The following is an 11,304-nucleotide window of genomic DNA, read 5'->3' as shown; positions in this document are numbered from 1 at the left end:
AATATGTTGCTGTAGATGAATGAAGACCTGAGTGCAGACCCCAGCTGTGGGACTTACCCCGGCCTTGGTCCAGGCTGAGACTGCCAGCAGGGCCAGGAGACCCAGGATGCACTTCATCGCTGCCATGGTACCGAACAACTTTGAGGCTGAAACAGAAAACAGGTCAGACTGAAACATGCAGCAGCATCAGTGCAGTGTCAGCAGCTTGTGCAGCAGACAGTAACATTCACTCACCTTTACCTCTGGACTTCAGGTAGGAAAGCAGCAAGTGTGATGCTCTGTGGAGGCACCGGTCGTCCTCTTTTATAGCAGAACATGCTGAGGATCACCTCTGTAATCCTGCAGCAAACTCTGATGTTTATTTCCTCATTCAGATCTTTGGGCTCGTCACTGACGTCCACCCTTAACACACACAGTATACGACCAAAGTAATCCATGTACACGAGGGAGGTGTTGAAGTATTGGTGTTAATACTGTGGAAACGCTGCCAAATCAGCCCCAGTCTGTCTGTCCTGTGCATTTGACCTGAATGATCCTCAGCTTAGTGAGAAAACAACAGTTCTCCTGTACAGGGTGGAGCAGGGCTGGGTCAGGAATCAGGTTCTTAACACTACTACTACTACTACTACTACTGCTCGTATTACAACAGCTACTGCTGCCACTCGTAGTTATCCCAGTTACTACTGTGTCACACTCCTGTTGTTTCTGCTCTGTAATCCTAACATTTTATATAAGAAACATTTCAGGAGATCAGATAATACAAATATAATATATAACTGGTGATAACGTCAGTACATTTTGTTGACCTTAGTTTTTAATTTTTAATTATCTTACAATTTACAGTATAGTTTAACCCTTGTTTGCTTTGAACTGTTCTTCGATGACAGTTTAAAACCAGATGAGCGGCTGGAATTTGAGCTACTTGAAGCTGTTGTAAATTTGTATCTGAGGTAAATGTAGATTTTGTTATAATTTTGCCTGTGACTCATCAATAATTCCCTAAAGGTTTAATGTGGGAAAGTTGCTGAATATGAGCTGCATGTTTTGAATAATAACAACCAATTTAGTGGTTGACATATTTGATATCAGTTTGGAAATACCAAACATGATGTTGAAGCCAAAGCCTATTTATAACCCTGCCCCTTTGTAATCACCTACACATTTGTCGTTCTAATCCTCTTTATTTGCCAGATAATAAACCGAAGTTAAGAGATATAGTTATTCTTAAGCAGTAGTCAAATAAAACCACTTTGTTGCCTGTAGATACAAAGTCAAGTTAAACTACATTCTTGTACTAATTTAACACAGTATTTTAAAAGCTCTTCTTAAACCCAGTGAGTTTTACAAGTTTTTAATTGAATATTTCTTTCAAATAATTGTTCCTAAAGTTATGATTCAGCAAATATTAAAATAAATGTTTCAAGTTTAATAGCTGGACACAAGATGTAATTACACGTTATTTTCAAGTGGTTCACTGCTTGAATCTGTACATGAATTAAACCTTTTGTATTCCTGCAGAAACTTTATTTATCAGACACACATGGAAGAATCTGGACCAGACGTGTATGTTCACGTTATCAACAGCACTTAGATTTGATCAGAGACTCACTGTGAGTGAGGCCCAGAGGAATCACTGTCCTAGTGCAGTACTGCTACTTTTCACCTCACAGTAAAATAATGTGTGTTTGCGGACAGATATTTGTCTTTGTGTGAGATACTGCTTTATTGTGGAACCAGCTTCTCTGGATTCAATCGGTTCACGTCTGGATATGACCTTTCGAACAAAAGTGATCAAAGCACAGTCTTGTGGGCGTGGCTTATTTGAACATCATAGCCATTAGAATGAAACCAATGGTGATCAACATTCTACAGCTCAGTTTAATTCACCTCACGCACACGTTCATACGTCCCTCTGGGTTCACAATATTTGGGTTTCAGAGTGGAGAACTGCTTTATACAGACAACTAGTGAATTTCTGAGCCAAGACGATCTTGGGACCACAGTCTACTACTTCACTTCTCTGTGGGACCCCGTGTTTTCACAGCCATGTTTGGAAGACAGGTGCCAACACCTCCTGAGGAGGAGGTGTGGAGTCTCAACGCTTGGCAGCATGAAGACGACCTGCAAAATCAAGTCAACATCTTGGTGCAGGAGATAGAAAAATTGAAGAGCGAAAAAACAGCGGCTTGTTATGAGGTAAAGAGAGAGAAGGACAATGCCCACAGGCTGGAAGCGGCTCTGGAGGCCAAGGACAGGGAGTTCAGTGCTGAACGTCACAGGCTAAATGAGACCATCAAGCTGCACGAGACAAACGTCTCCGACCTCAAACATCGTCTCCAGCTCGAGGAGGAAAAGGGCAAAGTGAGAGAGCGCGAGTACAAAGAAGGACTTGACAGCATTGGTAGACAGCTTATGGAAGGGCTGAATAACTGGGACATCTGGAAGGAATATCAAGCCAAGATAAAGGAGCTGGCCAAGCTGTTGGACCGGAGCGAAACTAGAAACCAGAAACTCTCTAGGCAGCTGAAGACCAAAGACGCTGAGAACAACAAGAACAAGGAAAACTGGCAGAAGACCTGTACCAGTCTGCTGGAGGAGAGAAGGAAGCTCTTAGAGAACGAGTGGACCTGTGCAAAGACAATGAATCAGATGGAAGAGGAGATGAAGACACTCCAAAAGGACAATGACAGGTTGGTTGAGGAAATGAACAAAGTGGACAAAGACAAGAACACACTGGCTGAAGAAAAGACAAACCTGGAGAAGGAGAACGCTCATCTGAAAGAGGAAAAGACAAATCTCGAGCAGGAAAATGCTCAACTCCAAAAGGAAAAGACCGACCTGCTGAAAGTGAAAAACAAACTGGAGGTGGAAAACAAAAACCTGGTGGACCACGAGAAAAACCTCCAGGAGGAAATGGCCGAACTGGCAGAGGACAAGAAGAAACGTGGGGAGTATATCACAGAACTGGAGGCTCTCTGCATGAAGATGCTGAAGAAGAGAGAAGGCCTTTTATTCCACCGTCATAATGAGGTGGACACTGTGGCTGCAGCGCTAGAAAAAGAGAGGAGTAAAAGAGAAAAGGAGATAAAACTGAAAGAGAAACAAGAGAAGGAAGTCCAGAGGAAGAACCAAAGGGAGAGGACGGGGTTCTGGCATCGGAGGCATGCAAAGGACAAATGTGACGCCGAAGAGGCCGTTCTAATGTTTTCGCCCTTTCAGTAATCTTAAATGAAGTGGCCCAAACATTAGAACCAGCTCTTCTTATAATGTACTCCAGTACGACTTCACTACCCACTTTTCACCTAAACACATCGTAGAGTTACCACCTTTCTGACAGTTTCAAATAAAACCTGAGAAATTATAACCTTTTTAAATGTAGAAATTATGACAGAGCTGCTGTCTCGGATTGCCTTAAATGCAAAGGTGGTCATAATGTTATAGGGGATATAATTTAGGTTCCTACAAATTCCACTGCACATAAAGACAAACACCAAGCTATGATGTCAGATGATCATTCTTTTTACTTCCATAGTAGCATTTAGTGGGGAGGCATCGATCAGTTAGAGGGTTTAAAACCATTTATAAAACTCAGTGTTTCCAGCTGCACAGTAGCTTCAGTTCATGTGAAACAAAACAAGTTTAAATGTGAGTCCACTCTCACTGTCCTAGCCCAGTCAAAGCTTACACAGAAACCCCTAATGAACAGCTGTGTCAGCGTAAACTGACAGGGGACAATTACATCTTCTGAGCGACCAATCCCACAGTTGCTGGTTCGACCCCTGGCTCCTCCTCAGGTCACATGTCAAAGTGTCCTAGAGCAAGACACTGGACCCCAACTCTCAGTGAGTGTTGACCAGCTCCCCCATCAGTGTGAGAGTGTGTGTGAAAGGGTGAATGAGAAGCAGTGTAAAGAGCTTTGAGTGTCAATAGGTAAAAAAGTGAAATATAAGTGCAGAACATTTATTATTTGAAAAAAACATGAAGGGGTCTGAAGACTTTCTGTAGTGACTGTAATTCAGTGCATAATTAGTGAAGGTGCTGCAGGTGAGACAGCGAGCAGGGGGGTGGCAGCATTATCTGCTCAGGTTTGCAGGTGAGCTGCAGATTCCTGTGGAAAAGAAAAGACAACAGGGACATCTAGTGAATGAAAAGTAGATTACAGGAAGCCAGGAATCAGATCTGTGACACTCACCTGACCCACGGGAGCAACTTGATTAGAGCTTTTAGATGGAAACTTGAAGAAACAGCTTTGGATATATTGACACACCACATTATTATTCTCCCTATTTAACTGGAACCTGAGAAAATGGAAACTTGCTCAAGAACAAGTCAGAAACAATTACTGAATCTAGTAGCAGGCCCATCGTCGTCGAGCAGTTTTTAGTAAACTAACAGGAAAGAATCATCTTTATAGCACTTTCAATCTTTTATTCAAGTAAACGTGCTCAGCAGATTTTCCACATTTTACTTAAAGTTTTTATTTAGCAATTAATAAAAACTAAAGGTCAAAGGTCAATGTTTGTACAGGTGGAGCTGATTTTAGCCACTTTATGTGCTGACAGGTAGTTAACCTGTAAGGACACTTCAGTATTTGTTAGTTCATCATATTTTCATAAAAACATTTTATTTGGACATTAAGGGAGATGTTCATATAGTTATATACTAATTTGTTACAATTTACCTCTTGAAACAAAAATTGGTGCATCTGAAGTAGAAGCTTCCAGTAGCTCAAGGGTGGAGCAGCTCATCTGGTCCTAAACTGTCCGTGAAGACAGCAGGTTGATGAAAAGGACCAAAGTGTTGGACAGATTGTTTTGTAATTTCTTTTGCCAAACTGAGGCACAAATACAGGTGTAGAAAAAAACTGAACTGTGAATTAACAGTGTTGTTTTTTTTTATATTGTCTGATCTCCTGAAATGTTTCTTATATAAAATGTTAGGATTACAGAGCAGAAACAACAGGAGTGTGACACAGTAGTGACTGGGATAACTACTAGTAGCAGTAGTAGGAGGAGGAGGAGGAACCTGATTCCTGACCCAGCCCTGCTCCACCCTGTACAGGAGAACTGTTGTTTTCTCACTAAGCTGAGGATCATTCAGGTCAAATGCACAGAACAGACAGACTGGGGCTGATTTGGCAGCGTTTCCACAGTATTAACACCAATACTTCAACACCTCCCTCGTGTACATGGATTACTTTGGTCGTATACTGTGTGTGTTAAGGGTGGACGTCAGTGACGAGCCCAAAGATCTGAATGAGGAAATAAACATCAGAGTTTGCTGCAGGATTACAGAGGTGATCCTCAGCATGTTCTGCTATAAAAGAGGACGACCGGTGCCTCCACAGAGCATCACACTTGCTGCTTTCCTACCTGAAGTCCAGAGGTAAAGGTGAGTGAATGTTACTGTCTGCTGCACAAGCTGCTGACACTGCACTGATGCTGCTGCATGTTTCAGTCTGACCTGTTTTCTGTTTCAGCCTCAAAGTTGTTCGGTACCATGGCAGCGATGAAGTGCATCCTGGGTCTCCTGGCCCTGCTGGCAGTCTCAGCCTGGACCGAGGCCGGGGTAAGTCCCACAGCTGGGGTCTGCACTCAGGTCTTCATTCATCTACAGCAACATATTAACATATCTTCCTCATGACATGGATTTTACCAAAGTCATTTCAGAGTCATTCACATGCACTTAAACGTTTAAAGCATTGACTACTGCTTTTTGACATTTTCAGTATCTGCCTTATAAAACGTCTCCATCAGCTTAACGAGACATTTTCTCCTCCCTGGTTGTTGGACACCAACAGAAACTCTGTCACTTGTCTGTGTGCAGGTTGTGAAGAGACAAAGCGGAGACAATGCTGAAGAAGATGAGCCCGTGCTGAGCGTCTCAGAGCAGCTGGAGAGAGCCAACAGAAATCTGAGTGAGGAACGTTCATGCATCACAGTGATTCCGATTTAAAAAGAAGTCAGAATTGTCTTCATAGATTCTGTGTATTCATACAGGCTGAAGGTTAAACATTACTGTTACAACAAAAAGATGATGATTTGACAGCAGTTGCTGGAAACCATTTAGTTGCTGTGAGCTTCACTGATAATTTGCATCCAGGACCAGTGTTTCTGTCCCGATTGACTTGGTTTCCTCTGCTGTTTCCACATTGTCTCTGCAGACCCTATGGAAGAGGGCGTCCAGTTAAAAGGGGACATCGCTCTGTCCAACCACAGGAACGCCGACCCCTGTGTCCAGAATGGATGCAAGTGGCCTAAATCCTCTGATGGCAACGTTTACATCCCCTATGTCATTGCTAACAGCTACTGTAAGAACCTCCATCCATTCCCCTGTGGACTGTGTCTGATACTGTTTACAGTGTGTCTGTCTTTACAGCCAACTGTGCTCTGGAAAATGTCTGAGACACAAACATGCTTCATTTTGTCCATTTCTTTACAATATTGTTTCAAACAAACCTCAGACTAATGAGCCACTGACACCATAAAAACAGTCTGAAAATAGTCCAAGAAATGAAGCCTCCTATTAAAACACACTGTACACTGCCCAGATAGTAGTAATAGGAACATGAAACTATCTATTAGTGCTGTTTTAGAAGATTGAGATCTTCAGTGGGACCTCATGGTGGAGCTTTAGATGGAGTGACACAGTGAGGAGTTCATAACACTTTATTTTAGTATCATCATATGGATTTAAGAAGAAAATGTAGAAAAATGTTCCTCTCAGTGTTTTTTACCTTTGTGTGTTTCCATCTTCAGCCTCTCAGCAGCTCGGTGTCATCACAAGTGCCATCAAGTCCTTCTCCACCTCCACCTGCATTCGCTTCATCCCCCGCACCACTGAGACAGCCTACGTCAACATACAGTCATACAATGGGTGTGTATCAGTGACGGCACATTATGGAGGTCATTCTACGGCTTTTCCACTGCAGGACGACTCGTAACTCAAGCGTCCTCCTTGGTTCTGCTTTTGTTTCCACTGTGAAATTTCGGCGCCTTTCAGAAAGTGGAACTAAATCAATTTCCAGGATATTGTGGGGGTTGTTATTTGTCTCAAGCATTAGCAGAAGAAACACACACACACACACACAACTGAGATAAAATCAAGCAGCTTTGCTGTGTGAGTTCAGGTTGTAGGAAGCATCAAGTTAAGTGTCAGGTTGTGCAGTCGCAGAGAGCAGCTTCTGTTGTGTCTTCCTGAAAGAAGATCTTCCTGTGTTCTCCAACATGTCTGCAGCTGCTACTCCTACGTGGGTCGCCAGGGCAACGCTCAGACCGTGTCTCTGAACAGGAACGGCTGCATTTACGTGGGAACAGTCCAACACGAGTTGATCCACGTCCTGGGCTTCAACCACGAGCAGTGCCGCTCCGACAGGGACCAGCACATCCAGGTCCTGCTGCAGAACGTCATCTCTGGTAGGATGCAGAGATCTGGGCACAGACACTGTTAATGTTTGAAACAACTGAGAACTGGGAGGAAATGTGGACGTTCAGTTTGAGGAGCAGTTTCTTTAGCTTTGTCTTATCAATGTCCACAAACAGGTATGGAATACAACTTTAACAAGATCAACACCCTGAACCAGGGAACTCCTTATGACTACAGCTCTGTCATGCACTACGGCAGGTCAGTACCACCCTGAAGTCCAGCAACGTGTTAAATCTTCCATCTTATCTGCTTATTGTCTGTGTGATCTTCAGGCTCTGTCAGAGATTATTTTGTTTGCATTAGACATTAAAACAGAGCTGGTGATTTTCTTCATGTTTGCTATTCTCAGCAAATTCTTTATCTCCAGTTATGAATTCTTTACCCTGTTTATTGCATTCTGACTCAAAGCCTGGTCCTTAATGAAGCCTCAAATCTTTAGAAGCAGCTCACAAATAGTATAAATTTGAAGAAAAGCTCAGGAAGTTTCTTGGTTGGAGGAGGTAAAGTAAAGTACAGAATAAGCACTGACTCTGTCTCCTCCCTGCAGACTGGCGTTCTCCAAGGACAACGTCAGCCCCACCATGGTGGCTGTTCCCAACCCCAAAGCTGTTTTTGGCACAGCCCAGCAGATGAGCCAGAACGACATCAACCGCATCAACCTGCTGTACTGCTCATAATTTACTGCTATTTGAGGAATTTAGGACCATTTTAATTCAGAAACATAAGTCCATTTCTGAGCAGAGTAAGACTGAGAGTAGAATTTAAATCAATCTAATCTGATATAATTTCTGACTCTGTCACCTCTTGTTCATCAACTAATAAACAGGTAATAGAAATGTTGGTTTGTCGTCTCTTTTCTAACCTGTTAAAGTAAGAGGAGGTTTTTTCTCGCAGCTGAATCCAATGAAGATAAAGTTAATCTCCACTGTTTTGAGAGCGTTGAGCTCCAGGTTGTTCATGCTGCACAATGACACCAGACGGTGTCACCTGTAGACAGACACCCACACGTAGTGTCATCTGCAAACATCAGGATCAGTTTGACAGACTAGTGACCAGATGTGCAGCTGTTGGTACACAGGGAGAATAACAGGAGAAAGGACACAGCCTTGGGGGGATCCAGTGCTAATGGTCATTGAGTCAGACTTGCTTCCTCAGCCTCACGAACTGCCGTCTGTCTGGAAGTCCTGAATCCACCTGTACATTGAGTCAGGCCCCTTCAGCTGTGAGATGCAGGGGGTCCAGAAGGGGATCTGTAATGTCCTTGAGGCACAAAAGACTTCATGACCACAGAAGTCAATGAGAGAGGTGCTTCTGATCAATGGCTGGTGGGGGCCATCAGGTTTGTCCCAGCTCCTTTTCACAGAAATAATATTTAAATGATTCTTCTTAAGCTTTCACTTGGTTTACGTCTCCATGCACAGTGTAATTGACTGGGTGTGAGCACAAACTATTAATGTTAGTAGTGTCCCTAAACAGGGAAAGAAGGTTTTGCTAGAACCTTTGCATTAAACAGGCAGAGATCACTTTCTGCAAGAAACATTTATCAGAAAGTGATATCAGGAAGGGGATTTATAGGATCCAGTAAGGAGCAGGACAAACGGAGCAGGAGGGCAGCAACAGGTTTATTAAGGATAAGTGTAACAGGTGGAGCCAATGGGGAGGAGAAACAGGGCCATCTAGAGACGGGGTCGGTGGCAGTAAAGGCAGAATATTTCTAAGGATAATAGAATGATTCCTCGTCTACGGCAGAGCCAGAGTGAGCGGGATGAATGTCAGCAGGAAACCAGAGACAGCTGGAAACACCACAAATGACAAAGTGCCACCAAACTGGAAGTAAAAATTTGAAATAGTAAAGTAGAAAACAAACAAAGTAACAACTAAAATGGCAGCAGAATCCATCAGACCTCCTGAACCAGCTGCCAGGTAGGATACAAAAAGCCAAGTACTGTCCAAGGTGAACACAGCAAACCTCGAGAGGAGGAACAAATGGAGCAGGTGAATGGGGCATATATGAAGGGAGGCAACAGGTGAACCGAGTGAAGCTGATTCAGAGACACAGACGAGAGACAAAGGAGACAGGAGGAAATCAAAGCGGGGAGGACACAGCCAGAGTCAGTGGTTATTCTGAATTGTGATGATCATACACAAACTACAGAGCTGCTAAAAACGCTACATCACATTATTTTGTCCTGAATTCAAAATATCAATATTTAAACTTTCATTACCACAAAAAGGAGCTGATGGATTTTCTATTGACCTGCTGTGGTCATAAAAAGTTCCCTGGTTCACAGTGTTGATCTCATCAAATGAGTGTCACAAATAAGTAGGATAAGTCCTCATTGTGCAGCATGGCCTCTTTCAGTGCTACTAAATGTTTGTTCCTCGTATTTTACAGACGGATGATTGGTTTGATATTTAAAGTCTGTATCTGTAAAACAGTCAGCCGACAATATTAAGAATATTTTGGTGAAGATTCATCCAGGTTTGTTATCCAAAGATTGAATCGTGTTAACTGAACTTCTAGTTGAAACTATTGATAATTCATGGTTGATAAAAGCATAATGTAATTTGAGAAATAAAGTCAATTAGTGAAGCAGCACATGAAGACTCATTACATATCTGTCTAGTGACTGACCTTCTGTAAAGGGCCTTGAGATGACTTTGTTGTGGACTGGTGCTATAAACATAAAGTTGAATTGAATGGAACTGAAGACTTTCTGTTGACTTCAACAATAGCATTTAGTGAGGAGGCATAGATCAGGTAAACTCTGAAACCATTTCTAAAGCTCTGTGCAGCACAGTGGCCTCTTTTAATGTGAAATGAAACAACTTTGGAACCATCAGCTCCCTTTCCAGACTAAATGAGTAACTGAATAGGAAAAGGCCCCGGACAGGGAGGCGACCAAGAACCAACAGAGCTTCCAAAAGTTATGCACAACAACCTTAACTGTTTTGCAAATGATGCAGAAGAATTAGAAAATGGTCAACAACATGAAACTATGTCCAAACCATTCCAAAAACATCCTGAATTAGACTAAACCAAATTATTAAATTAAAATAAAATTACCAGAATTACGGAGCTTGTGATGTCATAATCCATCCATCACTCACAGATGTACTATTTACAGTTTTCAGCGTTTTGGCTCCTCACTTCTAACTGCTCTGCTGAAGGTTTCTTTTCGTTTGCTCGTTCCTGACAGCAGAGGATCCACAGCATCACAGTTTGTTTCTTTCTTGTTCCACATTATGGGGAGTTAAGGTTTTCTGCAGCCTTACGTGGTCATTTTAGGGCTGTTGCTTATGCTAATGAGCAAATCACTGTGCAAATTCTCATGAATGTGCAGCAAGAAAAAATGTCACTTTTTAACACTCACACATGATCAGACGCAGTCTATTTGGACCTGTCCCAGATGTCTTTAAAGTATCTGCAAACTATGATTTACTTTATTTTTGTTTCCTCTCAGATGCTGAATAAATCTCCAGGTGGAGACATCTGGCCGAGACAGCGAGTCCACTGCACAAAGCCTGGAGATTCACCTGTGTCCTACCACAGATCAACGGAGATTTCTCAAAGCCTCGTCATAAAACAATATGAGCTCCATATTTTGTCCGTGTTAGATATTAATAACAATGACTAATGTGTTTATGCAGCTGTTAAACTGGACCTGTGTCCCCCAACATTAAAAGCAGTTTGACTGTTATGTGCAGAATAATTGCCGAGTTCAGTTCTGATGGCTGATACATTTGTTTGAGATGTGTCTGATTGTTTTCTAGAATCAGGGTCAGTTGAGGTGTCAGGTGACGAGCAGGTACATTTACAGGACTGTCAGCCACTTTAGGGATGAAAGGTAGAGTGGTACTGGGCGATGAATTGTAGGG

The 11,304-nt window shown here is 42.6% G+C and overlaps 2 protein-coding genes across 2 annotated transcripts; both read left to right on the top strand.

Moving 5' to 3' along the window:
• The first annotated feature begins 589 nt into the window (after positions 1 to 589).
• Positions 590 to 5,071, top strand: LOC137108819 (early endosome antigen 1-like). The gene has a single exon (XM_067493884.1). It carries the CDS (start codon positions 2,047 to 2,049, stop codon positions 3,220 to 3,222), a length of 1,176 nt encoding a protein of 391 aa, XP_067349985.1. The 5' UTR covers positions 590 to 2,046; the 3' UTR covers positions 3,223 to 5,071.
• A 432-nt stretch (positions 5,072 to 5,503) lies between these two features.
• On the top strand, positions 5,504 to 8,243 carry LOC137108866 (low choriolytic enzyme-like). Its single transcript, XM_067493954.1, has 7 exons — positions 5,504 to 5,568; positions 5,827 to 5,917; positions 6,164 to 6,310; positions 6,759 to 6,876; positions 7,237 to 7,415; positions 7,542 to 7,623; positions 7,973 to 8,243. Exons 1-7 carry the CDS (start codon positions 5,509 to 5,511, stop codon positions 8,100 to 8,102), a joined length of 807 nt encoding a protein of 268 aa, XP_067350055.1. The 5' UTR covers positions 5,504 to 5,508; the 3' UTR covers positions 8,103 to 8,243.
• The last annotated feature ends 3,061 nt before the right edge of the window (positions 8,244 to 11,304 follow it).

This window comes from Channa argus, chromosome 23, assembly GCF_033026475.1.
Source record: "Channa argus isolate prfri chromosome 23, Channa argus male v1.0, whole genome shotgun sequence".
Classification (NCBI taxonomy): Eukaryota; Metazoa; Chordata; class Actinopteri; order Anabantiformes; family Channidae; genus Channa; species Channa argus.
The sequence above is the reverse complement of the archived record's forward strand: the minus strand, read 5'-3'. Positions and strand labels throughout refer to the sequence as shown.

What these genes read in the sequence shown, in the direction of transcription:
- LOC137108819 (XM_067493884.1), top strand. Translation starts at nt 2,047, where the DNA reads ATGTTTGGAAGACAGGTGCCAACACCTCCTGAGGAGGAGGTGTGGAGT.
- LOC137108866 (XM_067493954.1), top strand. Translation starts at nt 5,509, where the DNA reads ATGAAGTGCATCCTGGGTCTCCTGGCCCTGCTGGCAGTCTCAGCCTGG. An exon ending in CAGCCTGGACCGAGGCCGGG is followed by an intron (nt 5,569 to 5,826) that starts GTAAGTCCCACA and finishes GTCTGTGTGCAG; the next exon opens with GTTGTGAAGAGACAAAGCGG. An exon ending in TCTGTCATGCACTACGGCAG is followed by an intron (nt 7,624 to 7,972) that starts GTCAGTACCACC and finishes TCCTCCCTGCAG; the next exon opens with ACTGGCGTTCTCCAAGGACA.